The sequence below is a fragment of the Neodiprion fabricii genome, chromosome 6, assembly GCF_021155785.1.
Source record: "Neodiprion fabricii isolate iyNeoFabr1 chromosome 6, iyNeoFabr1.1, whole genome shotgun sequence".
Lineage (NCBI taxonomy): Eukaryota > Metazoa > Arthropoda > Insecta > Hymenoptera > Diprionidae > Neodiprion > Neodiprion fabricii.
The window spans coordinates 29,368,570-29,395,249 of NC_060244.1; the positions used below are offsets into that span (position 1 = coordinate 29,368,570).

The window sequence follows — 26,680 nt, forward strand, 5'->3', positions numbered from 1 at the left end:
TTCCCAAAGCTGAAAGGATCGTTTCCGTTTTTTACCGGGTTTCTTTCCCGCGCGACTGTTTTCGAGGGGCGGATCCGGCGGAATAATTGATCGGGGTAGCGAGCAGCTTTGTCGGCAAAAACATTTAATCACTCGAAGAATCGAATGACTCAATCGAACGGAGGAGCCGGACGATAGCCGTTGCCGGCGTGTACATACCGGTTGTTGGAAAACTTTTCATCCCTTGGCGCGTATCCTTGCTTCCGTAATTTTATTCCCAACAGCGGTCGGAGTATAAAATATCACGGACTGTTTCCACCGGCGATTAATTCCGAGCCTCGCATCTCGAGCGAACCGCGCTTCCACTTTTGGCCAAACGAAGCCGCGAGCTTTCGGGGCCTCGAAAGGCGGCGAAGCTCGGATCGCGCGGTTCACACTACAGGCGTGGGAAACCCGCGATCCCCCATATTTTAAATCTTAACCACGACGACGATCGTGGTCTGAATGGGCAAGTGATGAAAAACGCCGATGGGAGGCGGCTTAATACGTCGGATGATTCACTGTGTACTCGGAAAATCCGTCGCGGCTACAGACGGAATTTATAAATACTGATTCACTCGCCCCTTATTCTCGGGCCGCACGAATCTGAAAGAGGGAGCACCCCCCCTTCAATATTTTCCGGGATGAATGCGAACTTCGCGACTCTGCGAATCCGCGAGAAATTTAAGACGTGGGTCGAATGCCGTACCGACTTCCCTGTCGGGGTTCCGTTAAACTTGTTCCAACTTTCCCCTCCGTACCCGGAAGAACATGCACGTCAAGGGGTGCGCTCGTGTGTCCGACGCAGGCGTGCGGAGGCGGCTTCTAAAACACTCCGCGTACAAGTTAACTTTTATTTGAGCCAAGTATCAACAGGTATCGACTCCTCTTCCAGTAGCGCGGTGCTTCGAGCTTCTTTCGCCCCTCCGTCTTCCGGCGTGAACCCAGCCCAACCCGTCGATGCGAAGGAGCGCAGCGTTCCCTCATGCCTCCTTATAAATTAACAACACGTCTGCGGATCGATCCCCGCGATACAAGCTTCGCCAGGCTAGAATCCAGATTAGCCTGGGTCAGGGTCTTCGCCGTGTCCGCTCCGCCTCCTCCCCCGGTCCTAAACGTCTCTGTTCCCGCTGAGCTGTCCCTTACGTCTTACTCCGAGCCCCTCGTTCACCCCCAGTCGAACATCCGGCGGATCCTGTCGCGAATTCAGGTCGGGTTAACCGGACGGTCGTCATCCCGCGGGATGTATTTAAATCTGGGCTCGATGTGTGTGTGTGTATGTGTGTGCGTGTGTGTCGATGGAACGGCGGGCGGCAGCGGGGCTAATACCCGGGATTATTCCCTCTGATCCTATACCAAATATGTGTTCAACCCAGCCGGGATCACGCCGCTGGCCCGTGCCGAGATCCCCGACCTCCCCCGACACCCCCGGCTTCACGACTCCGATACACACGTGCTCGGCCGATCTACCATCCCGTCTTATCTGCATCCCACATACGATCCCCTGAATCATACCGGCGCCGCTTCCCCCAGGCACCGTCCGATACTACCTCGCGATTAGTCATTAGTGATCGCCGATTGCCCAGGGACAAGAGGATCGTTCCGCTCCTCCAACGCGCCACCGATATCAAGTCATGCACCTCGTCGCTGAAATGGAGACGCCGAGATTCGACTGACGACGCTTCGAGGACCGATATCTTTTTGGTCGATGGTTTTTCCGTGCTTGGCAAACTTGTTTATTACGTTCAACCGTTCTCGGAATAACCGATCGGTCGCTTCGAGGTTTCCTCTCCCGTACATATCGATTCAACGAATAATTTCGAAGCGGTACTCCGCACTGTGCGATCAGCATCCAGCATCGAGTGCGTCGAAATGTTCGTCTCTCCTCGAGAAGAACCTGACCGGAATCAGCCTCCGACTATAGACGGATGGCAATTAAGTTTACCGTCATTTTCCAGGACACGTCGGTCCGGTCGGTATAACCGGGAGGGGTGGATATTCAGATTCGCGAAGCCCTGACCCCGGCACGTAGGTGAGCCACGCTTCAGGTGTAGGGCAGTTAGGGTTGCCAAGGGAATGTCCCGGGTCCGCCGTTCCGCTGTTTGAGTAATAGACGGTCAAATGCACTGCTAAGCACGGCGAGGCGGAGGCGGGGGTCGCCGGCAACCGGATCTCGATGGCAGTGGCGTTTGGGGCGCGGAGGATTAAGCGCTTTGGAGATACAAACGGACGGACCCCGCGGGGCTGCGGAATCCGCGGCGAGCCGATCCGAATCCGAGCCGGCTACCGGGGAGAAACGGGTGAGAACTTCCCCCATTATTTCGCGTCCAAACAGCCCCGATAAGAAGGATCGTGACCGTTTATAAGTGACACTGATCCAGCGGCAAAGATGATCCACGCCCCTCGACTCGAGATTCCAGAAATATTATACATCCGTCGGTTCCGATAGCCGGAGATCTGGATATAGACGGATGCGAGGGGACGGCGGAAAATTGACTTCGAACACAGGGCAAAACGATATCTGAGATACGTGTGCGGCATACTTGTGTATCAACTTTTTTTTTACAATACCTTAATCCGTCTTCTCTCTGTAGGATCGGGAGCTCTGCGAACGCCGAAATTTTCGTCGTCGAAAACCGAGGATTTCGTTATTGCAGCGGGATACGATCTCGTGGTTATTAATCGCCGTTTCCCGTTCATCGACAAACCTGAACGACTCACTGAACGAGAGATTTCGCGTCAGTGATGCGCGAGTGACGGACGCGTTGGAGTTAAAAATCCAAGCCAAGTTTTCTCCGCATCGTTGGCGCATCGATTTTTGAATAAACACTATCCACGCTTTCCTCTCTGCGAATGACGAAACAGAGAAGTTCATCCCTCATATTTACCTAACCATCCATTATTTTTTCATCCCTTAATTCCTTGAGACTACTCGCCGTCGATTTTCGAGTTGAAAAATGAAACGTTGCGGTCTCTTTGGAATTTTTTTTCTCTCTCTCGAAGGAAAAAAACCGTCCCCTAATGAAACGATTTCTTTTTCTTCTTCTTCTTCTTCTCATCCTAGAATTTGCGACGCTTTAAGTCCTGTCACCGCATCTCGGAATTGAGTGACATCGGGTATATCCACTCACATTATCCGGGACGGTTAGCCGCCGCCATCTGAGACCCGGGCGAGTGACGGGGACGGCTTAAGCGTGGCAATCAGCATTGATTTTTAATAACTCACTCCCCCTTCCCCTACCCATTCCACTCGACCCGCAGATATCGCCGGCCCCCGAACATCCCCGGCAACAAATCGACTGGGAGATATACTCCAAACTCCGCGAGATTTTACGCAGAGATTTCGGCCCGGTACCTACACAGGATCTGCCGGGTATATCTGTATGCATTGGTATGTATATGCGAGGAGGATTTTTCATAATTTTCCACCGATTGCGAGTCGCGCGGGGGGAATTTTGATTTAGAGGTGAAAGGGGACCAGGGATTTCGCTTTCATTTCGGTTATTTCCCAACCCAATCCACCCTTTCTCTTCTCTCTTCTTACCGTCCTGTGGTGTTCCAGGCGAAATTGTCCACCGCGACTATTTCGCGACTGCGGAACACGGCAGTAACCGCGAGTCTTACCCTCTTTCGGTGATACCGAAATTTTTCGCGTACCTGACTAGCCTGACCGAGCGAACGTTTCGTCCCCTGGGATTCGACGTGCCTGCGCGATCCGTTCCCCGAAGGGTCTGTGCGAGGGCTGAAGAACAAGAGAGGGGAAAATGGGGAGGGAGCGAGAGATAGAGAGAGAGATAGGAGGGAAAAGTGGTAGACTGATTGATTGATTGGTAGATTGATTGAGTGACTGATCGATGGGCTTATGTGTCTTCGAAAAATAATTTCCCACCAGACGATATCGATGTATATGTATGTATACCAGCCGTATACCAACTACACGCGTAAAGAAGAAAAGGGAGAATAAACAAAGAGAAATGAATTAGCTTCGGGGGTATATAAAGCGCGATAGTTCAGGGAGGGTGGATTGATCGCAGAATTGAAGCAAACGCGAATTAAGAGACACAGCGCCGAAGCGAAACTCACTCCCAAACAACGCACCCGCACAATTTCGTTTACGGTCAATTACTCCGTTGTAATGCACCTCGCGTCCATTTTAGTGCAAAATTCTACTTCTGGAACGGTGACGGCGTGTGAAGGTTTCGACTCGGTTCGAATTACCCGGTGAAGAAAGAGAGTCATTTTTCGGCCGGCGAGATTGAAAATCTATTATTAAAGTGGACGCGGCTTTTGCTCCCGGGTCCCGCCTGCTACGAGGGCTGTAAATCGAACGTTGCCGCCAGCTATTCCCTGCAAATTTTCGCAAGCTTCTCACGTGTCACCGCTGATGCAGGGCTGTAGCCTCTCACTCTGCATGGTACATTGTCAAACTCGAGATAAAAGTGGAACGATTTCGAGTGCCTTTCACCAGGAAAATTGCGGAGAAGAAATAACTGCAGGTGGGAACAGCAAAACTCGTATACATGTGCGACGCGTGCGAATAGGTGCAAACAATGTCTCGAGAGTAAGATTTATTCCTTCATTCCGTTGAAAGTCCGCGATTCGTTACATTTATTTGAGTTTCAAGTATCGTCAGTGATCGATGAACCGAAGATGATCTCGAGGAGAGGTTTTTCAGGGAGAAAAAAGGCAGGCTAAGATTACAAGATATTTTTCATCCTACCTAAAATGATAAACAACAATAACAACGACGACGAGTATAGGCGTACACGCCTGACACGCGCAACGGTGACGATCCGTGAAAGACGGACTCGCGGAAAAAGAAGCGAGGAATTCGCGGTCGTCCCAGAGCTTTTAAAAGAATGAGCAGCCCTGCGAAGGGTGCCGTCACTGCTGAATCCCTGGAAGGGTTGAAGCCGGGGGTGCGAAGGAGTCGAGGGTTGGCCAGGCGGGCGATGTTCGCTCGGGTCGAAAGTATCGTAAGTTCGAGTGTTTCGGTGTAGGTGTCGAGTACTCGCGGGGTGTTCAAGTTGGGCCGCATCGAAGGCACTCGAGTATCCGGACTCGTGTTAATGTTCGCCGACGGTTGATGCTCGATACTCGCTTTGCGCCGCGGTCAACCCCCGAAGCCGTAATTGTTCGGGTTACGTAACCCGGGTGACACGTCGATTTCTATAACCTCGCGAGTTCGAGTCGCGAACCTGCAACTCTGATACGAAATCTGACGCCCCGGGCGCGACTCACAGTCAACCACCCCTTCGGGGGTGAAACCGCCGCCGCCACCGCCGCCGCCACCGATCGACGATACGAATAATATTTGACGTAAACTCGGGTATCTTTTTACTTTCATCACTTTCGCGGGATGTGTGTATTGGATGGAACAGGAAGAGCTGCTTTTCCAAACGCCTGGAGCAGGAATACCACCGGGAAAATATAATATAAATAAGCTGGTGTATGAATTTATTGAACGATCATCTAGAACGCGGTTGGATGTACAAATTTCGATCACTTTATCTCCTCCTTCAGATAAAAATTTGCAATTTTTATGAAATGAATGCATTATATGTGTACAATGGAGTAGGTTGAAAAGGTAATTTTTGAATTTTGATCAGTTCGCCACCCAAATCACCTTCACAGAATTCCATCTAATTCCCTAATTTTTTCAAATGCTTATCTCAACTCTAACTCGTGCCCCAAAGAGGGTGAATTTCCCCATTTAAACCTCTCAGGGGCACATTAAATCTGCCGAATGGATTCAGGTGAAATTTGGTTCGAGGAGTTTTTTTAAGTCGCTGATTACGAATCCGAACTCAAAATTTGAAAATTCAAGATGGCGGATTCAATATGGTGGACAAAAATCCCAACAGTCACTCGATATTGCCATATTCTAGCCACTATTTTAAATTTTGTAATTTCGAGTTCAGATTCGTAATCAGCGACCCAAGAAACTCCCCTAAACCAAATTTTATCTAAATACATTCGGTAAATTTGACATGCCCATAAAAGGGTTGAATGGAATCCATCCCATTTCGGGCACGGATTAGAGTTGAGATAAAAATCTGAAAAAGTTTGAGAATTATTTTTGATTTATCCAGAGCCGATTTGGGGGGCGAGCCGGTCGAATCTCAAATATAACCATTTTAAGGACCACCCTACTGTAGAACCATCGAGATGACTGGAACGATTAAGGTGGTTGAAAAATAAAACCGAAATATATACCGAGAAATATAAACCATATATTACTATATTTTTCCAAATATGCAAAGAATATCGTAGGTAATCAGCGACAGATGCGGGAAAGAATTCCTTGTTCTTTTCCTTTTCCCCCACCCCCCGAAAATGAAAATAAGCGAAAAGACAAATGAGTGTTTTTTTCTCCCTCCCTCTTTTTTGGCACAATTCGCCCGACGTGCGCGGGGAAGGACGTGTAAGGGGAACGTGGCGAAGTTAGCATGGAGAAAGGCGGGTGGACGGGAGATGAAAAGGAAGGACATAACTCGGGGGTGGATCCATTAGAGCTACCCCTGAGCACCGACGAGCCGCCGCATAACGCCCGACTGTTTCCTCCGGTGGTTATTTGCGGGCCGGGTTATGGGGACTTTTCTAGTTACTGAAGCTAGCCTCGAGAGTCTGACTTCTTATCACAGTCGCTGTCTTAATTGTCAAAATATTATTCCAACCCCTGAAGAAAAGCACTTGAACCGGGGATGGGGGTTGGTCGGCGGGCTCGGCGACACCTCAACCGGAGCTTGGCTCAATTTTTTTACCCCGTTTCTCTCTCCCCCTCCCGTTCCGCCCCCTGTTCGTTCTTCTCTCGCGATATTTTGCTCCAGCTCGACTGGCACGACGAGTAAAGTCGAGGACACGTCGTCTGCATGCCACGCGCTACGTACTTACAATTAGACAAACATTATACAAATGCGAACCGGCGGTTCCCTCGGGTTCGCAAATGGGAGAGAAAACTTTCCCGCAGCCTCCGCCGCCTAGTCGCGTTCGCGGGCCACGAGGGGGGCGGAATACCGGGAGCCGAGAAACCCGGCTTTCCACCTCGCGCCATAAACGGTCGATCACGGGACGCTGAGTTTTCTAATTGGCGAACGCCTCGACTTTGCCCTCGCGCTTTCACTCCTCCGCCGCAATCCGGCTTTACCCGTCTAACGCCAACGGACCGGAGGAAGTGGCTATTCGATTCCGCGGAAATTTCCAGGATAAAACTTGAGCAGAAGAACCGCAAGATGACTACTGCGGTGTTTGCCATTTTTTTTTTTTTATAATACTACATTTGTGCGACTAAACCTCGTTTGTTCAAACCTGTTTACAGCGATGAGAATTGTTTACTCAATCGCGTTTATATCGTTCTAAAAACTTTAGGGGAGTAGTTTTTTAATTCACAAATTACAAACGATAGTTGAGATTCTTCTGTCGCAAAAAAAAAAAAAAAAGAAAAAAGAAAAAACGCCAACGGCATCGAATCGTCATAAAAATTTGCGATTTAATTAATTCATACAATCCATTTCATTCTAGCGAGATAAAAAAAAACATTGCGATAAAATATTCACGGATGATGTTTATACAGCCAGTGAATACATAAATAACACCTTCGTTTACGAACGGGGTGAAAAAAAGTGAAATTGCAGAAAGAGCAGCAACAACGAGGCTCGGATGAAAAATCCGCATAAAATCCAAGCCCGCAAGGCTGCAGATGCCTGGGGGATTGATTTACTCGGTGTTATACAGGCCGTGCGAACCGGCACGAGGCGGAATCGGTTCAAAAATTGAAATATACGGCGGCATGCAGGGTAACGAAAACACATAACGACAAGGCTGCACCGATCGAGGCGGAACGATAGATGAGAGAATATCGTCGTTCGCCCGAGGTGGTGAACAGCCGGTAATAAATACAGGCCGCGATTAGATCGTCCAGTCAGCGTTTTCGCCCGACAATAATTCGCGTGAAATATTATCGTTCGAGGCCGCGAGTGCACCGCTCTCATCGCTGCCGTGTCGTGCAACGAGATTCTCTCTCTCTCTCCTCCTGCATTTTCATTTTTGCCAAAGGCACGCCAGAGCAGAACAAACAGATGAAACCTCTCAATCAAAGCTTACTTTTTTCGCACTCCCTGTTCACTTTTAGCCACTTAGTTTTCATCCGGTTCTGCTTGAACTACGATATCATCCAACATCGTCGTGGATATAAAAAAATTCATTATACAAGCTACGTCTCTTTTCTAGTCATCGGGGCGAAAGTTGGTCTCCGAATGATTCGGTTATACAAAATGCAGATTTTCTGTTCATGAGGCGAAATTCACCGGGGTAACTTGGTACCCAAAGAATAGAGAAGAGGAGAGGAGAGGAGAGGAGAGAGCGTGTGACGGACGTATACCCATTAGCGAGGCTTATAACGGTTCGTCGGTGGCGTCGGCTGCAAGGGGGGAGAGCTCTCCTAATTGTACATTAAATTTGATGTTATTTTTTGAAAAGCGAGGCGCGCCCGCGGCCTGCCTCCTCTTCCCCTTTCCTTCCCCCACCCCCCCGGCGAAACTTTTATTTACACGAAATTAATTTTAATGAGAGACTCGCTCGCCGCCACTCATCTTATCACGTGCACCGCACCCCACGGCCCCCAAGCAGCAGCAGCAGAAGCAGCCTCCCTTTCTCTTCCCTCTCGTTAATTGGTAGCGAGGTGGTTGCGGGGTTCGATTCGGCCTCCGGCGAGGCTCTATGCCGCTATTTTTGGAACGGGAATATAAAACGGTGGACGGCAGGCGTCGGGGAAAGTGGCGAGCAGCGTCTCCTTCCATTCTCCCTCCCTCCCTTCCTTCCTTCCTTCCTTCCTTCCTTTCTTCCTTCCTTCCTTTCGGGTCGCGGATCCCAAACTGCCCCCGTCATGTCACATGGAAGAAGCAAACGAGATTCTAACGACAAAAGTTTCTCGCAGGCTCGAGTCGCCAACCGAAATTCAACGCCCCGTGGATTCTTTTGACTAAAATCTGTACACCTTGTGTTCCGGTTGAATCACGATCCAATCTCGAATTGCATCGGTTCGGATAATCGCGATTCCAAATCATCAGAGTACGAAATGGTGGGAATTTTTGGAAATTCTTTGAAAAATATTTCAATTATTGGACCGTCGCTGGTTGGTTTTGATTTTGACTTTTGCGCGATAAATCGCACATCTTTTCCAAGCGTGTCGAACTGGAGTTGCGAATTTGGCGCAAACGGCGGCGACGAGGTATGCAAATAATGAAATAATAAAGGGCGACGCACGGCGTCGAGGCGGCAGACAAAAGCCTGCAGGCTTGGAGATTTTTCAAAACGCGGGAAAACTAATATCCTTCCTCCACCGGCGGTTCCTTCGGGTGTGAAGATTCTCCCTCGCCGGCTGGCTTCCTCCTTTCTTTGCCACGGCGCCTCGGTCCCCGACGTTTTCATCAAATTTCACGTATTCATCAGTGCCGGGGAAACTCGAGCCTGAGTTTCCGTCTGAGACGGCATATTTTCAGCTTTGCACAGTGTCGCAATTCTCTCGCGCATCAGCTACCTGATGTGAAATAAGAAAATGGAAAAATGGCCCGTATTATACACATTAAGATTTTAGGTTTCGGAAGTTTGTTCGAAGAACCACTGCTGAAGGAATGACGCAGGTCAACAAAAGAAAATTTCGATTCTACACATCGAATATTAACCAAAACCTTTATTTGTTACTTGTAAAATTTATTTTTATCTTTTTGACGTTGATAAATACGTCTTGAAGTTTCTCGTTGACAGCTAATATGGGTGCCTGTTCGGAAGAAAAAGGAAAACGTTTTCATCAAAATGTGATGGACTTTATCGTTATTAACGTTATCAGGGGCAGTATAATGAGAGCAAGATCGAAGATTGCGTTTCGGGTTTGATAGTCGGAGAAATTCCACACGAAAATAGAAGGAATACGAAGAATATTCATTTTTGAACTTTGTTTATCAATTCTTTTGCATTTGTATTTTCCCATTAATTATTGTTTTCGAATAAACGTAACTGAAATGCAAAACTGAAGTCTGCTCAATTGTTATTTACAATAATTGTTTGAGAAAATAGGTAATTTTTCTTAAAATCCGAAATATCGTTCTGGTTTCTACAAAAACAAACTATTTTTTCATTTATTAGCTAGGCAAAAGAAATCAAAATTTGAAATATAGAACCCAGACTCAAAACGTGTTTCTTCGGCGCAATTTTTTCTCCCTTCGCCGTATTTCCACAAGTGGAAAACGGTAATCGCGAATCGTGGAAAATCACCTCTGGCAACATTTACGCGAAGTTTCGTTCTTATCTTGACCGACGTTCGGTCAGCAGTACATGTAAAGGTATACCTTTAACCTGGGGTAACAAATTTCGCCGAAGATGGATGGATTCTTTTATGCAGAATCGGAAATTGCCATGTCCATTCAGGTTTTATGCTACCCTTATAGGCGGGGCAATCCGGCTCATTGCTTTCGCGCTTTCCAACTCACATCAGAGTTGGTCATCTCAAGCACGTGTCCAGCCGTGGGTACATTCGAGATCTAGAGTCATCGACGTTTCCGCTCCAGCCGGCGCTGGATAAATCCGCAGATAATACCGCGACTCTTTCTTTCTATCTTTCTTTCTTTGTTCGCGGGTTTGTTCAAATTGCAGCCGAATTAACCGTGGCAAACTCGCTCGATGGGTTTCTTCCAGCATTGAGATTTTTCTTCTCTAATTTTTTTCTCTCTGCTCAACTGCATCCGAGTTTGCTCCCCGACTGTGCGCCTTATTCCTCTTCTTCTTCTTCTTATTCTCAACCTTTATTCGCCCCGAGGATTCACCGCTTCACCCCTCACCGTGGGAGATTCTACGAAATGACCCCCGCCCTCTTTCACGCCATACTACTTCACCAATTACGACGTAACTAACGTAATCTCAACGTCTTTTCATCACTTTTCCCCAGAGGTAGGAGGATACGGCGAGAAAATGGGTGAAGGGAAACCGTAGCGGAAAGAAATATTGCACAACTATGGCACGGTGTCTGAACCTATAAGAAACGTGAGAATGAATACAATGTCGAATTTTATCATTTGTAATTGGCCACAGAGTATCGAGAAATATCCAATTGCATGAGACGGCATTATAAAATTGACCTGGACGTCCGAAATATGAGGACCCACCGAGTAACCGGAAGTCAGGGGTGCATAGCAGAGCAGCCGAGGATGGAGCAAGAACGGCAGGCGTGTAATTGCGACTCTGAGCGTGAATTCTTCGTGCATTTTCGGGGGGGGGAGGAGGAAGGGAAGGATTCTGCGGTCTTGGAGAAAGCCAAGGAGGCGGCGGCGCCGAGTTGGCGCCCCAGAAACAAGGGGCTGGAGGTAGTATTTCGATCGTACAGCCGACGAGGACAGCGGCTCGGCGTCGCCCTGGCAATTGGAATTTTCCCGAATTTATCCGCTTCCACTCTCACGACGATTGTCCAAACGGCCGCCTTTCTTCTCGACCCCCCCCGCCCAACAACGGCCGAAAGCCTGCAGCCTAAACCACACTCGGGGTAACCTGGCTTGCCAAACCACGACTGGCCGACTTACCCCGTGGAGAAGAAAACCGCATCCTACAGGCGATCCGAACCCCCGTTGCGGGTTCTGTCTCATTCTCAGATCTTACGAATCAATGGGGAAAAATAATGGGGAAGAAATTTGGAACCAGGGATCGGAGGAGCTGCCTGAGTATTTGATCGGTTAAGCTTGACCTTTGTTTTTGTTATCTTAGGGTTACGCTTCACGCTGACCTGTATAATAGTTTCCCTTTTTTTCTTACATCGAAGCTCAGTCGCAGCTTGAGTTCTCGATCATCTTTCGTATCGTCGATCAAAACTGATTCAGGTGTATTAGCGAACCCAAGTTTTTCCTGTAACTGGAATATCCAAACTATCGGTAAATATCGCCAGGGTGATAAGGGCTGCATCGACGTTCCACCAAGTGCAGAAAAGATATTCCCACATTCAAATCGTACAGCGCAAAATTCCTTGATCACAGTCACTCAGAGGTTGGACTTTCCACGAGGAGTGAAAAATTCGATCAGCGTACTTGTTATATATTAGTATGAATCTGAGTTTTCTGCCACATTTCCTGCGCTCTCCGTACCCGGAGAGTCGTATGATCAATGACCGAAGGATCGCGGCGGAGAAGAGAGAAGCGGGAATCCATGGTAGGCGGCGTTCTGCCGACAGTTAAATACTGCTGGAATGACGGGCGAAATGCACGAGGGATATCTGCGGACAGTTTTCGCAGCGATGCGGGGGAATCACTTGCTTCCCTTTGGCGGCGGAATCTATTTGCCCGACCAGAACCGATGCGATGGCCGTTTGAACGAGCGTCGGTGCAATTTCCCCCGCATTTCTCCGCATAGCCTAGGCGCACAACTACCCGGGAATCAGGGTAAACGGGGGTGAGTACGCGTCAAAGGGATTCGCGATGGCGGGAATATTTAAACCCAGGAACGTGTTTGAAAAGGCTAAACTTCGCCACCCTAGCGCGTCCGAAAACGACGGATCCCTGAAAGCTTCCGAAGTTGGACCGAGGGTCGATCGAGGAGTGGACGAAGCATTGACCGACTCGAAATAGCCTCCCGACCGCATCCTTCGCATCACCTCCGAACCTTAACTTCCGCAGTCCGTAGTCCGTGGAGACGAATCTTCGTTCTTTAGGATTAAACTGCCTGGTCGAAACCTCTTCGAAAAGTCTCCAGAGGTGGAAAAAATAGGCGAAAAGTTCGTGAAAAGTTGGCTGACGATATTCAAACGTGAATATGGAATTGGTGCGACTTTGGCCGTGATGCCTGTAAAGAAACTCAATATTCCAAAATTTCCGTGACACCTGATCATCCAATACCTGCACGTATATTCAGCATCGTCTCTACGGTGAATCCGTGTTGCGAAATCGAGTCGTTTCGCAGAGCCACGTTTATGAATCTGTATTTCCACGTGCCCGATACCCTCTTCACGTAGCATCGGTAATTCTCGAGGATGCGACGACGCAACCGGCGAATGGATATTTTTTTCCACCCTCGAAAATTTCTCAAACTTGTCTTATTCTGAAATTTTCACTCTGGCTCCCCGCGCACGTTCAAGCTCCGTGATCTACGCTCACGAATTTTCACCACCGCGCTTCGCGAAGCTCGCGGGAATACACGCACGCGTATAACATAAAAATAAAAGAGCTATCTGTTTTCCTCCCACCTTGTACCTGCTATTGTGTACCGTCTTTCTTCCCTTAGTCAGGGGCGGCATCCTCTCTCTCGAGACGGACCGATTCTGACGGCTCAATTCCTCGTTGCAAAGTTACCGAAGTCTCTCCGAGTTTCTCTTTTCTTTTTCATATTTATTTTCATTCCGTTTCACTCCTCGAGGAATCAAGCTTCCTATTTACTTATCTTTCTTTTACTTTTTTTCTTTTCTCATCCGCGGTGAGTGAGGATTATCAAATTTCAAGTCGCGTCGCGGATACTTGTCACGACAAAAAGGCGCGGCACGTATAGATGAAAAATATAATACAGTCTCGGTCTGTCAACAGTTGCGCGAGAGATTGCTTCTCGTTATTCATACACGATGTATATTCACCCTCTTTTTCTCTTTCATCGTGAAAATTAATTTTTGTGGTTATTAAAATACGAATATTACTATTGACAAAATTTCAATTCGTAACAAAAATCAATAAATAAATGAAAATAAAAATAAAAGATTAGAAAAAATGATATTAAAGCTCGAAAATATTTTCCCCGCCCACGTCGAAAGCCGAGCAGCCTCGGGCTCTTGTAGACAGACTGGTGTCGCAATTTCTGCGAAACAGCAGTTCCGGGCACTTTCATACCTCGGTATTCAAGACGCAGTGTTTCCGTCTAGCGAAATTCCCCCTCAAGTGATTATACAACTCGTCCGTTGTTGTCCATAAAATTTCGAAACTCCAGCGATACGGCAAAACGGAGTTTTCTTTTTTTTTTTTCTTTTCCAACGCGTTAAAACAGTGCAATAAAGGGTGATCGCAATTTCGCACATCCCGGTTTCGCCTGATTCTGAATTTCTAACGTAGCAACGAAGAAGCAAGAGTAACAACGTACTTTCGATTATCCCTCTGGCGCATAAAAACAATCATATCCGAGGATCGATGATCGAGGTTCGTGTAAATCGTACCTCCAACGGTTTCAGCCGTAGTTCAGCCACTCGACCGCTTCGACCGGGACCAGCTGAAGTGCCCTGGAAGAGGATGAGGATGAGGATGAGAAGGCGAGTAGACGTAAGACTGCGTCGTTGCCGGAGTAGTATACATATCATTGCGCCGACGAGTAGCCTGAATATTTTAGACGGACAACAGAGGGCCTCGCGACCCGGAAGCTGCAGCAGCGTTGCCGTTCGTCGTTCCGTCCTTAGGTGAGGGAGGGTTGTCCCGCGTTTTCCCAGGGCGCGGAAGGAGCAGCTTCTCGGCCGGACGGCTAAGCGCGCCCGCTTTTTGCCAACCGGAAATAACTTCGCAGGCTGCGTGCCGTTCTTATTGCCTAACGAGCAAGACGCCCTGGCCCCAATTCCCGGTTTAATTACCCGTTTGTTTATTTACTTATGTAGAATTATAAGGCGTACATATGTATCAGCGGACAGATAACGCCGCGGCGCCGCGGCGCGGCCTTGAAACTCGAGCGGGAAGGAGCGTCGTCAATGGCGGCGGAACGCCCAGTAATTAGCGGGATGGGTATACTCTGCCTTTTGTTTGTTGCTCCCCGCGGAACCCGCGGCGGTATTGCGGTAATAAACAATTCCAAGCGCGGCTCGGGGCGAGCAGGACAATACAGCTACATCGGGGAGCGAGTTGGTTGGGGATCATTTTTTTCCACCCCTTCCACCCCTCCCGATACTTAACCGAAGAAAGAAGAGGCCGCCCGGAGTTTTCGGAACCAAGAATTACCCGCAGGTGACGCGGTCGCGACGGAATATCCGGCTCGGCTTGTCATCCGGGTGAGATGCGATTTTTCTCCTCGGTGTCTCAGATCTTTTCTCGCTTCTTCCTCTCTCTATCTCTCTATCACTTCATCTCTCTTCTCTCTTGCCAGGTAACTAATGCCGTGGCATTCACCGCCGGATAAAAGGGTTCGTGGCTGACGCAACGAGGGGATGGGAACTTGTAATCAACTCGAAATTGTGCAATCCGTGCGTGAGGGTGACAATTATTAAAGTAACGTTTCGCTGCCCTAGCATCCCGCTTCTAGGGGTTGTTTTTTCTTTCATTCTTTGTTTTTCATCACTTCGTTTTTATCAAAAAAAAAAAAAACGGTATTTGCATTTTATGGTCGCGCTGACGTTTCTCCCGTTATATGAGAATTTTTCGCTACGTTGGAACGAGTCGAAAGTTTATTTTTTTTTTTTTATCCCCCCTCCCTCGTGACCCCCTCATCGTTTTGCCATTTTGTTTTCACAAACTTCAGAATTCTTAATCACGTGCAAATTTGAAGAGAAAACAAATGACGCGACGATTAAAGGGAAACAGACGTCCCTGAACATTTTCGTTTTTTCTTTGTTTTTTTTTCGCTTCAACTTGATTCGCCTGTTACAACTCGGCATTCTTCTCACCCTTTTATGTCGTCCACAGCTCAGGCAACGAATATACATGCATGAATTAAATCTCCTTCGTTTCGGCGTGAGCTGTCTGTAAAATTTATACATAAATTTTTTTCTGAAACAAAACCGACGATATTGTCGGGATAAAAAGTTTGCTTGTCAGTTGACAGCTGATCGTACTTGCCGAATTACTTTTTTGTCTAACCAGAGAAAGGTCCTGTACACGTGTCCCTGCAAATCCAACCATCGAGATTAATTTTCACCCTGCCCGTCATTGCCGGACGTTCAATATTAATCGTTTGCGCGTGGCATTGTGCTAATTGTAAGCCGGAGTTTATTGCTGGCAGTAGCGGCGCGTTAAAACCAACATTTTATGACCGCGGCAGAGGTTCGGTAGTTTTACAGCCGTTGGTTGAATCTAATCTTAAGTATTCGCGGGCTCGCTTTCACTTCGGCTAAATTCCATGGGGTAAACTATCTCTCCTCCAAGCTCACGTTGACAAAAACTTTTGACACCGCATAAAAGGCGGCCGTGCCTCTCAATTAGTTTTGCAAACGACCGCGTGCAACTTTCTCTCCCCGGAGATCTTTATCCCGGGAAGAATTTTCAGCCACTTTCTCTCTTTTCCCCAACTCCTCGAGCAGCCCCGAAAAGTATGATCAACTTCTCTCAGTCTTGTCCGATCGCTTCTCCTTCCGGATAAAGATGAGCTTCGTAATAAGGGTCGCTTTATCCAGCTGCGCCGTCCAGCGTTTTCCGCCCCTTTTCCTCCTCCCCCTCCTCGTTAATCGCCGCTTATTTTGTTATCTATAATTAAGCTCCTGCATTTCCAGAATTCACCGGAAATGCAAACGTGTCGCAAATTTACGCAAATTCGAAATGCGACTCCAGGATATTTTCCCAGCTTCTTACGGTTGCGGCTGTCGCGGTGGTCGAGGCAACAAAGAAGGTTTATGGGGTCTGTTTATCTTCTTTGGAGGGAATCCAGACGCACGCGGGGCGAGGACGAGGGCAGGGAATTCGGACGTCGAGAACCGGCAAGATTTAAGCTTTAACAACGTCCCAAGTCGGTCAGACTCCCTGCAACGTTCGCCGGGGGAATGCCGCGAAGAAAATTACAGAATAAGTAGAAAGGATGCGCATTCCTCGGACCTGCCTCAAAACTTGAACGTATAAAAACCTCGTGTCATTTCCTCCGAAATTCCTGATAATGCGCTGTGAAATTCACAACTTAATCTTGTGAATTCAATTCTACGCAATCATGCAAGATTTGGATTAATTCGTGTAAAATGCCCACTAAATAATTACGCATGACGAGTAAGACCTTTTTTGAGTTTGAAAAACATTCGACAGCTCGTAAGAATGTTTTTGACGTTTGTAAATTGACTCCGAATTAAGCTCTCTTAACCGAGTTTCATGCTTTTGCGAACAGACGTTCCAAGCTCTCTTTCTCGACTTAATCTATTTAGCTTCGAGTTTGACGAAACGGTTTATAAATCAGCGCCGCTGAGCGGCAATTTCGGATTCTGGATGACTGCGGGGCCGTCGGCGTAATGCGGAATCTAGAATTCAGGGAGAGCAACGCGGCGCGAGGATGGGACAGGGGTTGGAGGCATGATAATCTTGAGAGGCGATAAATCAGGTGACCGCACATTCGGAATCCCGGGGCGCCACGTACGTGGAGTCGGGGGTTTGAACCGGATCTCGAAGGGGTCCGAGGTCGGCCGGAAGCGGGCCGCACGCGATCCCGAAAACCCGGAGGAGGATTGCACCGGGCCCCGGTGGACGCCGATTTTCCCGGGCGCCTGATTTCCCGGGGTTTGATTCGCCCGGAACGGGGAGTCTGTATATCAAACTTCAAAGGGCTGTACGTGAAGTGTTTTTGGATGGTCCAATTTCATCCCGGGATCTCGCCGCCTCGCAAATCTATACCGTCCTGACAGCCAACAGCCGACAGCCTTCGGTGGAGGCAAAGAGAGAACTTTCTCAAGGCGGGTGTACAAAGGGAATAGAAAATGACGCGACTCGCCGAATACCCGCGCCTACGGTCCGCGATAATGCCGACCATCTTTCGAGGCGAATGGAAATTCGCCGATTTCGTCGTTTCCATCGACGTTTGAAGGAGAATTAAATTAAAAGGATAGAAAGGAAAAAAAAAACATCTACAAGAAACGGGGAAAAGGCGTTAGAAACAACGTTCGAACTTTCTTCCCAAGATTTTTTGTTCAAATTTCTTTTGCAGAAGCTGCGGGATATAAAGAGACGCGGAGAAGAAGTTGAAATACTGGCAGCAACTTGGATGATTCCAGAGTTGCAGGTATTAGGTAGTTAGCGCGAGTTTGAAAATTCGCCTGATTCGCTTTCGCAGAGCATGAAGCCATCAGCTTCTGCAGCAGGAGTTTACGAGCAGTCGATTCTAAATTTGCTACTTGACACAACGACACATAAATTTTCCCAAACGAGTCTGCACCGAGATCCCGCTAATTCAATGCGTTTTTCTTATCCAACGAATGGATGTATCGCATCTTGAAAGGTTTCGCAGGTGGGTAATGTATTATACACATTATATACCTACATCAGACCGTTTTTTTTTTTTTTTTTTTACCTCTTTTACTTTATTTCTTACGTGCCCTTCAAAAAGTTGGTTTTTAGTCCGAAACGAAGTCTCGTGAAAAGGAAACTCGGTTGTAAAATTCTGAAAGTCGACTCATTCTGTTTGAACTTTTCAAACACTCTAACCGAAATATCTCGAAAACTATACGAGTTGGGAAGCTGTTTTTGGTTTCAATTTGTAGATAATCAAATGTTGTTTAAAAAATGACGTGACTACACGTGTGTGTGAGAAAAAAATTTGCATGGTAACAAGCATAGTTCATTTATTCGATGTATTCAACTTTCAACGATCGTATCTAAAACAAGATGACAATTTAGGTATATAATAGTCTCGACCCTTTTTATAGAATATCCGATTATCTCCAAAATGAAACCACACACCACTTTCCGACTTGTATAATTTTCGAGATATTTCGGCTAGTGGTTGAAAAATTCGAACAGGCTGAGTCACCTTTTAGAATTTCGGTACCAAATTTCCGTTCCACGAGACTTCGTTTGAGGCTAAAACTAACTTTCCGACGAGTACGTAAAAATAAGAAGAAAAGGAAAAAAGATCGACCCAATATAGATATATCTGTCGAGTACGCACCTTATTCCAGAATCGAGCGACTAGCCGGCGGGTTTCCCGAAGCCTCTTTATTAATTGCTGTTCGCGACGATTCGTTATTGCGAGCCTCTCAAAAGGGCTGAAAATTCCCCCTCTTTTCTCCCAGCGAGCGCTTCCGGTGGCAAGGATCTCAATCTCGAAGGTCTGGAGCAGGATCCGAGGAGGTTCTGAGAAGCTGTAATTCGGGAGATGAGCAAATTACGGGAGAGAGATCGTACGGAACGAGGCGGGGTGAAGAGAAGGTGTCCAAGTTTCAATCGGAGAAATGTACTTGTATTGAAATTTTCGCTGAACTTTTAATCTCTCGATGCGGTTAAACGTTAACAACGACAACGAGGCTTGATCTCGGATGCGTGGCCATTCCGAAACTCCCCGAAGTCCCGGCTACCTTTTGCCATATGATAATGACTCCTCTCTTCTCTCACCAACGACGCAAGAAGTTCTCGAAGTAACGAGGCCTCCGTGTGTCGTAAGTCGGGACCATCACCCCTTTCATGGGGGGTTGAGGGTTGCGATTCCGCTTGCGCAGCCATTTGAGTACGAATTTGTTGGATGAAAATCGATACACTTTCAAACAATTTTATTACGGTATAGCCTTACGTTCAGTACTCATCGAATTATTATGTTTTTCAGTTATGGATATCCCTTTAGAAATACAATAACGCAAAAATGTGAAAGTCTTATAAACAAAGGTTCACTCCAAATCGCTTTAAGATACTTAAAGAGAAGAACGGATTGTTTAAACTTCACTTTACGATGGGTAATTTTATTCAGAGTGACTTTTTTCTACAAACCAATCAAATTTTAATTTTTTCTTTCCTCTTGAGTAGTCAATTCAACATTGAAATTCGCTGACAGTAATATCGATATCGGTGCAGTATCGTAAAAATTGAACATTTCACGATACCAAAAGAAAAAAAATGAAACTCGTTCCAGTGAATCTGCAGAGAATAGTCTTCTGAATAAAATGAACCATCTTGGAGTGAAATCGAATGGATCTGCTAGATTTTTTACTTTTTTAAAATGATATAAAAATAAGTGACGGTATAATTTGAGTTTTCGTTAACACTCCGAGTATTTTTTATATCGATATTTCCAATGAGACCGATTTTAGCACGTCAAAATGATAATAATTGGCTAAATCTCGTGCTTCTGGTGATTCTCGCAATAACGAAAAATATCGACTTTTAGCCAACGAAGCGTCGAGATCGAGTTCAGCGATATTTCTTACACGGCAAGCGATGCAGCTCTGCACCGAGCTGCAGGCTGTCCTTTCATATCTATATTTACTACACGCAGCGTACAGCTCCACGATATTCCTGACCGTGAAATCGGAATTCGTTGATTGGTTTCGCGGGTTTCCGATTCCAGTTGCACCGCTTCTACGGGTTTGCGGTGTCAGGCTGCTGATTGATCTCTTTTTACGTTTTTACCTTCAAATTCAGGTACCAAAATGTGTTCTAAACATGTATGGATCTATAATCCTTGACCTCGTATATATGTGTAAGTATATTTGTAACGGAATTCTACACTTTCGTCGTTCACAATGAGATAATAATTAACCGCTTTCACGTGAAGAAGAATTTCATTCGTAAAGTCAGTATTGTTGTCTTTAAAAACGATAAATTTTCCGCCGATGTAAGGTGAGAATATTCCGGAAAAATAAATGTTCGTCATGAACATTTATATTTTTTCGCATAATCTAAAAGTCTCGGAAGGATAGTTCGATTTTTATAACGTGCGCAATCAAGTCCGATTTCATAGAAATCCATTAATAACTTAAATATCGTAGATAATGCCTGCGAACTATTAGCGGTCATATCTTGTGAAAATACATGAGCTCGAAGCAAGTTTTCAAGAGCGAAGAGCAAGTGCATCCCGCACTGCAGTGATGCCCAGTTTGAAAGCAGCGAAAGTTCCACCTTAACTCTCCCTCAACATTTCTAGTTTATTTTCCTTATCGGATTTATTTTGAATAGATATAGATATAGACACGACGTACAGAGAAATATTACGTTACACCAGCTACTACAGGCTGAAGAGTTGTTCAACAACAACTTGAACTGCACATGAATACAAGCTGAAGTTGAACGGTGCAGAGCGAGATCAAAACACGGGGCGACGCGACGCGTAACTTTGGCAACAGTTTCGCTCTCTCAGTCAATGAAGAGCAATTTAATTGGCAAACGAAAATTAAAAATACACGTACACCGGCTATTCTTTCCGCGCGTGCGTTTTTCTGTTTACTTGCGATTCTTTTTTCTTCTTTTTCGTTTCGCTTTGAACCCGAAAAACAACAATCCTCAGGGCAACCGTGAAAGACGGAAGCACACGCGCATGTATTTTTAATTAATACAAGCGGTGACGGATGACGAACGACTAATCGAAACAGCGACCCGGCCTTTCGGATTCGAATCGCAAATTGAGAATGAAAAGGTTGGAGCGTTACGAAAGGGGTGAAAGCGTCAGGTGAAACGGAGGGTTGCGACTCATCCTCTGAGGTACGCATGCCGCAAGTGGGTCTCTAAAACGGAAGCTAAAAGGCGCGGACAGCGGGGGTGGCAATAATCGATAGCACCGATGCTCAGAAATGAAAATTCTGTAAAATATCTCCGATTCCCGCCAAGAGTACCTATTTACCCTTATTATAATTTTTTTTTATTTTTTTTTTTACCTTTTTGCAACCCCTTTTTCCCACCGTACTTATTTAAATTATTCGCCCTCTTCTCGGGCAGTTTCATTTCCGCGAAGCTCGCGTTTTCCGGGGGATTCACCGGCAGCTTTTTTTACTACAGCCGTGACGGTAAACACACTCACCGTCCGAGATTAATCGCTCGGCTAGCACCCGCAAGGACTGCAAGGACGCGGAATGTCAGGTCCTGGCCGAGTGACGGACGCCGAAGGACGAATTTGTCCGAAGTTCAATTCGAGCGACGTCGCGTCGTTCCTCTGCCCGAGGGAACTGCAGCGGCAGCTCCTCCTCTGCCGATCCTTCTGCCTCGTCAATTCTTCCTTTACGATCGCACGTTCCCGCAGGGTGCTTGGGGTGAAGCACCTGCGGCGCGTCCGTCGCCGGCAATAATCTCTCGGAAGCCCCGGAGACGCGCGTGCAAGCTTCATGTACAGAATGGGTCGACGGGAAGAAGAAGAAGAAGAAGAATAAGAAGAAGAAAAGGAAGAAAAAGAAGAAGAGGGAGAAAAGGAAAAAGTAGCCGAGTCGAGTCGAGGAAAGTCGACGTTCCTCCGCGAAGGAATCGCAGCCGAGCGGACGCCGCTGGCCCGATGAAACTCGCCGCAAAATCACTGCCACTTAATACCGTACCTACGGGATATGGGGAACTTTTCGATCCCGCGGAATCGATAACGAGAATATAACCCGCGAGGTGCCGATATCCCGGAGAGCAAGGAAGAATGGCTCTTGGAAGGAATTCGGGAGGGGAAAAAGTTGAATCTCTGAAGCGCGGCGCGCGTTTGGAAAAAGAAGGAAACTCGGCGCGCGGATCCGAGAGGATCGAAATTTTTACTTCGACTTACCGGTAAAAGAGGACCGAGAATAGTCACTCGATGTTGTCATCAAGGCTACTTTTGTCAGGTACAAATGTGCCGTTGCGGTCGGTTTCGACACCTCGAAGAACTGAGACTGTGGTTGATTTCACGCGATTCCCACCCCCAAAGTGGCTGAAATTTCTTCATTTAGCGTTCCAGGATCGGGAGCAAACGGGGAAGAGCGACCCCCCTCATTTTATAAATTCCCCCCGCGTAACACGGTGCTTTAGATGTATCGGTGCGATAAAAAGCCAAATTGGAACTGGCCCGCATACCGGAGTGAAATTCGCTCTGGCAGTCTTTTTCACATTTATGATGTGCGCTCACGCGTTCAAACGCGAATATATCGGTACGCATTTTGCACAAAACGAAAAAAGAAATGAAATGAGGAAAAAAATAAAATAAAATAGAATAACCTATGCGAGAGCGGAAGACGAGGAGAGCGAATTCTGTACTTGATATATTATTATATCCCTGTACAACGTACACCAGCTCGGTGCAAATTTACGGTTAGACACGTTCTGGCGATGCAGATAATGGGAGGTGATTCGGAACAATTCCATCGCCAATATTCATTTTTCGATTCATTCTTCGGCAAAATTTTTTTTACCCTCAATCCGATCAGGATTTTCAGTTCCTAACGGACGATCGAATCGATCTATTATTAATTCTACCTCGAGAATATGAATCTTAAATTATTCTTGCAGCCGTTAATTGCTTCGATTTTTCACCTCCTTGTTGGAACATTTTCCGGTTCAGACGGACGGAGGATCAGGTTCAAGATTCGTTAACAAAGCTTGCGTGTGACACGCAGGGAGTTCGATTGAAGCAGTCGAGGAAGAAGCAAGCCGAGAGTAGACAGTGTCGTCCGAGAGGTCAAAACGCCAGGGTGAGAAGAATCTTGGGGTAAACTTTCGGCCCCCCGCTTAGCGAGCAAGCGGAAAGTCAGAGGCTTCCACCCCTGAATTCGGCACTGATCCCGGCGTTCTTCCATCCGCAAGCGTTAACTTATACAACTCGAATTCCAGCAGCAGGATAGATGTACGTAAATATTCAATATATTGATAAAAAAAAAAAAAAAAAAAAAAAACGATACAAATGAGAAAAACCAAGAAGAAGACAAAAAGTGGGGAAAGTTTTTATACCGCGTTCAGAGCTCTCCTCAATTGACCGAAAATGTAAACTTATCTCTTCACCTTTTTCTTTCTCTAAATTTTCTCCCACCACCCTCCGTTCTCCCATTTTTCCTTTTTCGCGGAAAATTTCCACGCTTTGCGGACTGGTCCGTCAGCGGCTCCTTAATCGGGAATGATTGCGGGGCAGGACACAGTCACCAACAGCGTTAAATCTGCGGTGGCATGGCGCAGAGAGGGTCGATATTCCGCGAGGCCGAGTCGTCCGGGGGGGTCGGCTAGTCGGGGTGTGATATTCGGGCACAACTCTTGGTCAAAGTGTAATAATGGCGCACGCCTCGTGCGCGGTTGTGGATATTGTCAAGGGGGAAGGTGGGCAATATGCTCGGCCTTATCTAGCCACGGCGTAAGTACTGCTATATATCGTACAGCCGGGGTCCCGGCTAACTCATCCTTAATAAGGATAGCTGAAGTGGACTTACGAGATCTCCCCGAAAGGGGTGAAGGCCTCCCTCAGTGTCTGGGTCTCGATTTCCGGGCTTAGGTCGCCGACGAATATGTGGTAGTGTTCTGAAACAGAGCCAAAAGAGAAGCAGGTTTTAGTCGTTGTAATTGCGTAATCGCTGATCGGTGAAATATTGTTTACGCGTTACCACTCTACGGGGTGAAAAATGTCGGTAGCGAAAAAAATGAACGTCCCTCGCATATTCCGTCACCCACACGTCCGCAACCGAAAAGCAAGGGTTGATCGGCGCCCCTTTCCGGTTCACTCGGGGAGTTCGTTCAGACCGATCGAAGGGCGTCGGGGGGACCGAGAGACGACGGCTCGGTCGTTGGATCGGCGCACAATAGTTCCTCGAGCTCGAATATTAATCTTCCCCAGTGCTAGCGACACGGTTCTTTGTCACCTCCGCGAGCCGTGGGCGGGGTTTGAAATTTTTCAGGTTAGGTAGGCGCTACGCAAAATCCTGAGAAAGCGTAGAACCGCACGTCCCAGTTTAACCCCGGCCTTCTTTACTTTCCAAACAATTTCACGGCCCTCTGATTAGTTCCCTAGAAGCTGACGATCCCACGGCGGAAGAACGGAAAATGGACGCGTTGTCTGCCGGGGGATTTATTATACTTAGCGTCGCGACGCGGCCTCGTCGCTCGAAAGGGTCGGATAAAAATTGAGAATCCCTGCGCCGGAGAGTTGGGGGTAAAAGTTTTGGAGAGGGGTCGAAGCCGGGGATCGGATTTATTCTACGATTCGGAGCGTCATTGGCTGAATGGAAATCGGCGGCAAGAGAGTGTTGATGGGGATCCTCCTTCCGCCCCTGCGAGTTCCGTGCACGCCGTTGATCCCCGTTTCCGAACCCGTGCGCGTGAAAGGGAATCCGGAATGGTCCCGCACCCGTAGCCAGAGGCGTTTCCTTAGTTATTTACGCTACAGTTTACTCAGGGCCGATTTCACCGGGACTACATCCGCGGGTTCACCCAGGTGAGTAGAGGAATTGTTGCGGATCGAGTCTTTCGTTATGCGTCCGCACAACGCGCTGCTGATCGAAGTCCGCCGCGGAGGGTCGAACTTTTGCTTCTCATCAACCCCTTTCTTATTACCCTCCGAGGAAGAAAGATATCGACTGCTGGAAGAAGACGTGAAAGAAGAAAATGGATGGATAGACGAGGAAAAAACAAACTCACTCTCAGCTCTAGTTTAATCAAGTTCATCGCCGAACCGACTTGCGGCAAGTCAAACTCACGCCAGGGAGTTGGTGTAAAAGAAAAGTCACGTAGAAAAATTCAGCAGTGACTCTGGTTCGTTGAGAACCAAGTCACGGGGAACAATTACGCGCAGTATCGCAAAACGATAAAGGCGGACGCACAAAGCTCTTGGAACTTGACGCATGTACGCGGACACGTTATACCCGAATAACTAAAATAATTTGTTCATTCGGCCATGTATAAACAAGTATAAAGCTCGAGTAATATTTACACAGGCGTCACGTGTGTAAACAATACAAGCACGGACCGAAAAACGGACAAATGTATAACGCGTATAGGTAGGTATACTTATACCCGCCGACTATAGCAAGTGAGGATAAAAGCTCGGTTGTACGTACATGGTCTACGTGTACGCAAATATTTATACATACGTATATAGCAACCGTATATTTATACTGTTAACAAGCACCTACTCGCAGGGGTAGCAGAGTTTCGGAAAATAAGAGTGTAACAAAAACGAGAGTAGCGAAAAAGGGATTTTAAACAAAATTAAAATTAAAACAAATAACAGAGCGGAATAAAAAGTGGGAGAAAAAAATTTGGAGGCGAAAGAAAAATCCATTGATCGTTGAACAATGCTGCGGGGGAGAGCGAGCGAACAAAAGTCCGTGCCAAGTGAGCTTTGGGAATGGGTTATACGAGGGGGATGGAAAGCTCGCTCGTCCTAACCCTCGCGCCTCTATAGATCAACCGGATTCCTTTAATTTCGAGGGACAGAGCCGGGCGCGAGTTGATTTACACCGCAAATAGCCTGCCTATTAATTTCACCGCGTTAATCCAACCTCGACGCGTCCAAAGTCGAGTTTGATCGTTTAGAAATATTCGTTCCGGTTACAAGCGCGGGGACTTTATTTCGACGAATCGAGTCCGCTGATAGGTTGACAATTTCTGGTCGTCCTTGCGCGAGGCTTTTCGAAAGCTCTCCGGAATTGCAGTCGGAGCTGGAAAACCGGGCCCCCGAAAGCTCGGCGGCCGGAAACACGTACTCGGTTATAGCGGAAAGCGGACGAGATATTTCATTCCGGACGTGTTCCTCTTTCCTAACCCGGATTGATTCTTCGGTGATCGAGGCTATGCGCCGAGTGCCTCGGCGTCTGGGATCATCCGAGAATCGGGAACAGGGGAGGGTGAAGGGGCGAAGGGGCCGAAGGCGGGGGTGGAAGCGGAACGGCGGCGAGTCAATTTGGTTAAAATGCTGAGAGAAAACAGAACAGTTTATTACACTCGGTGGCGGTCGGGTAGACAGGAAGAAACGCGGTTGTGTGGAATCGGGACCCGGGGTGCCTGGGGGGAAGGGGGGGGGGGGGGGGGGGGCGAGAGGCATTTCGCGAATACGAATGTATGAATTAGGCGCTGATTGGCTTCAACTCGATCAACTCGGTGCGATTGGTTAGTTAGGATTTAAACCGAGG

The 26,680-nt window shown here is 47.4% G+C and overlaps 1 protein-coding gene across 6 annotated transcripts in view; it reads right to left on the reverse strand.

The window, feature by feature from the left end:
* Positions 1-26,680, reverse strand: part of LOC124185439 (nucleolysin TIAR) — a 272,445-nt gene that overhangs the window by 45,791 nt on the left and 199,974 nt on the right. For all 6 annotated transcript variants that reach the window (XM_046576218.1, XM_046576219.1, XM_046576223.1 and 3 more), the window contains one exon: positions 23,987-24,074. In XM_046576218.1, the coding sequence (XP_046432174.1) occupies positions 23,987-24,074 (88 nt within the window). The remainder of the gene's footprint in view (positions 1-23,986; positions 24,075-26,680) is intronic.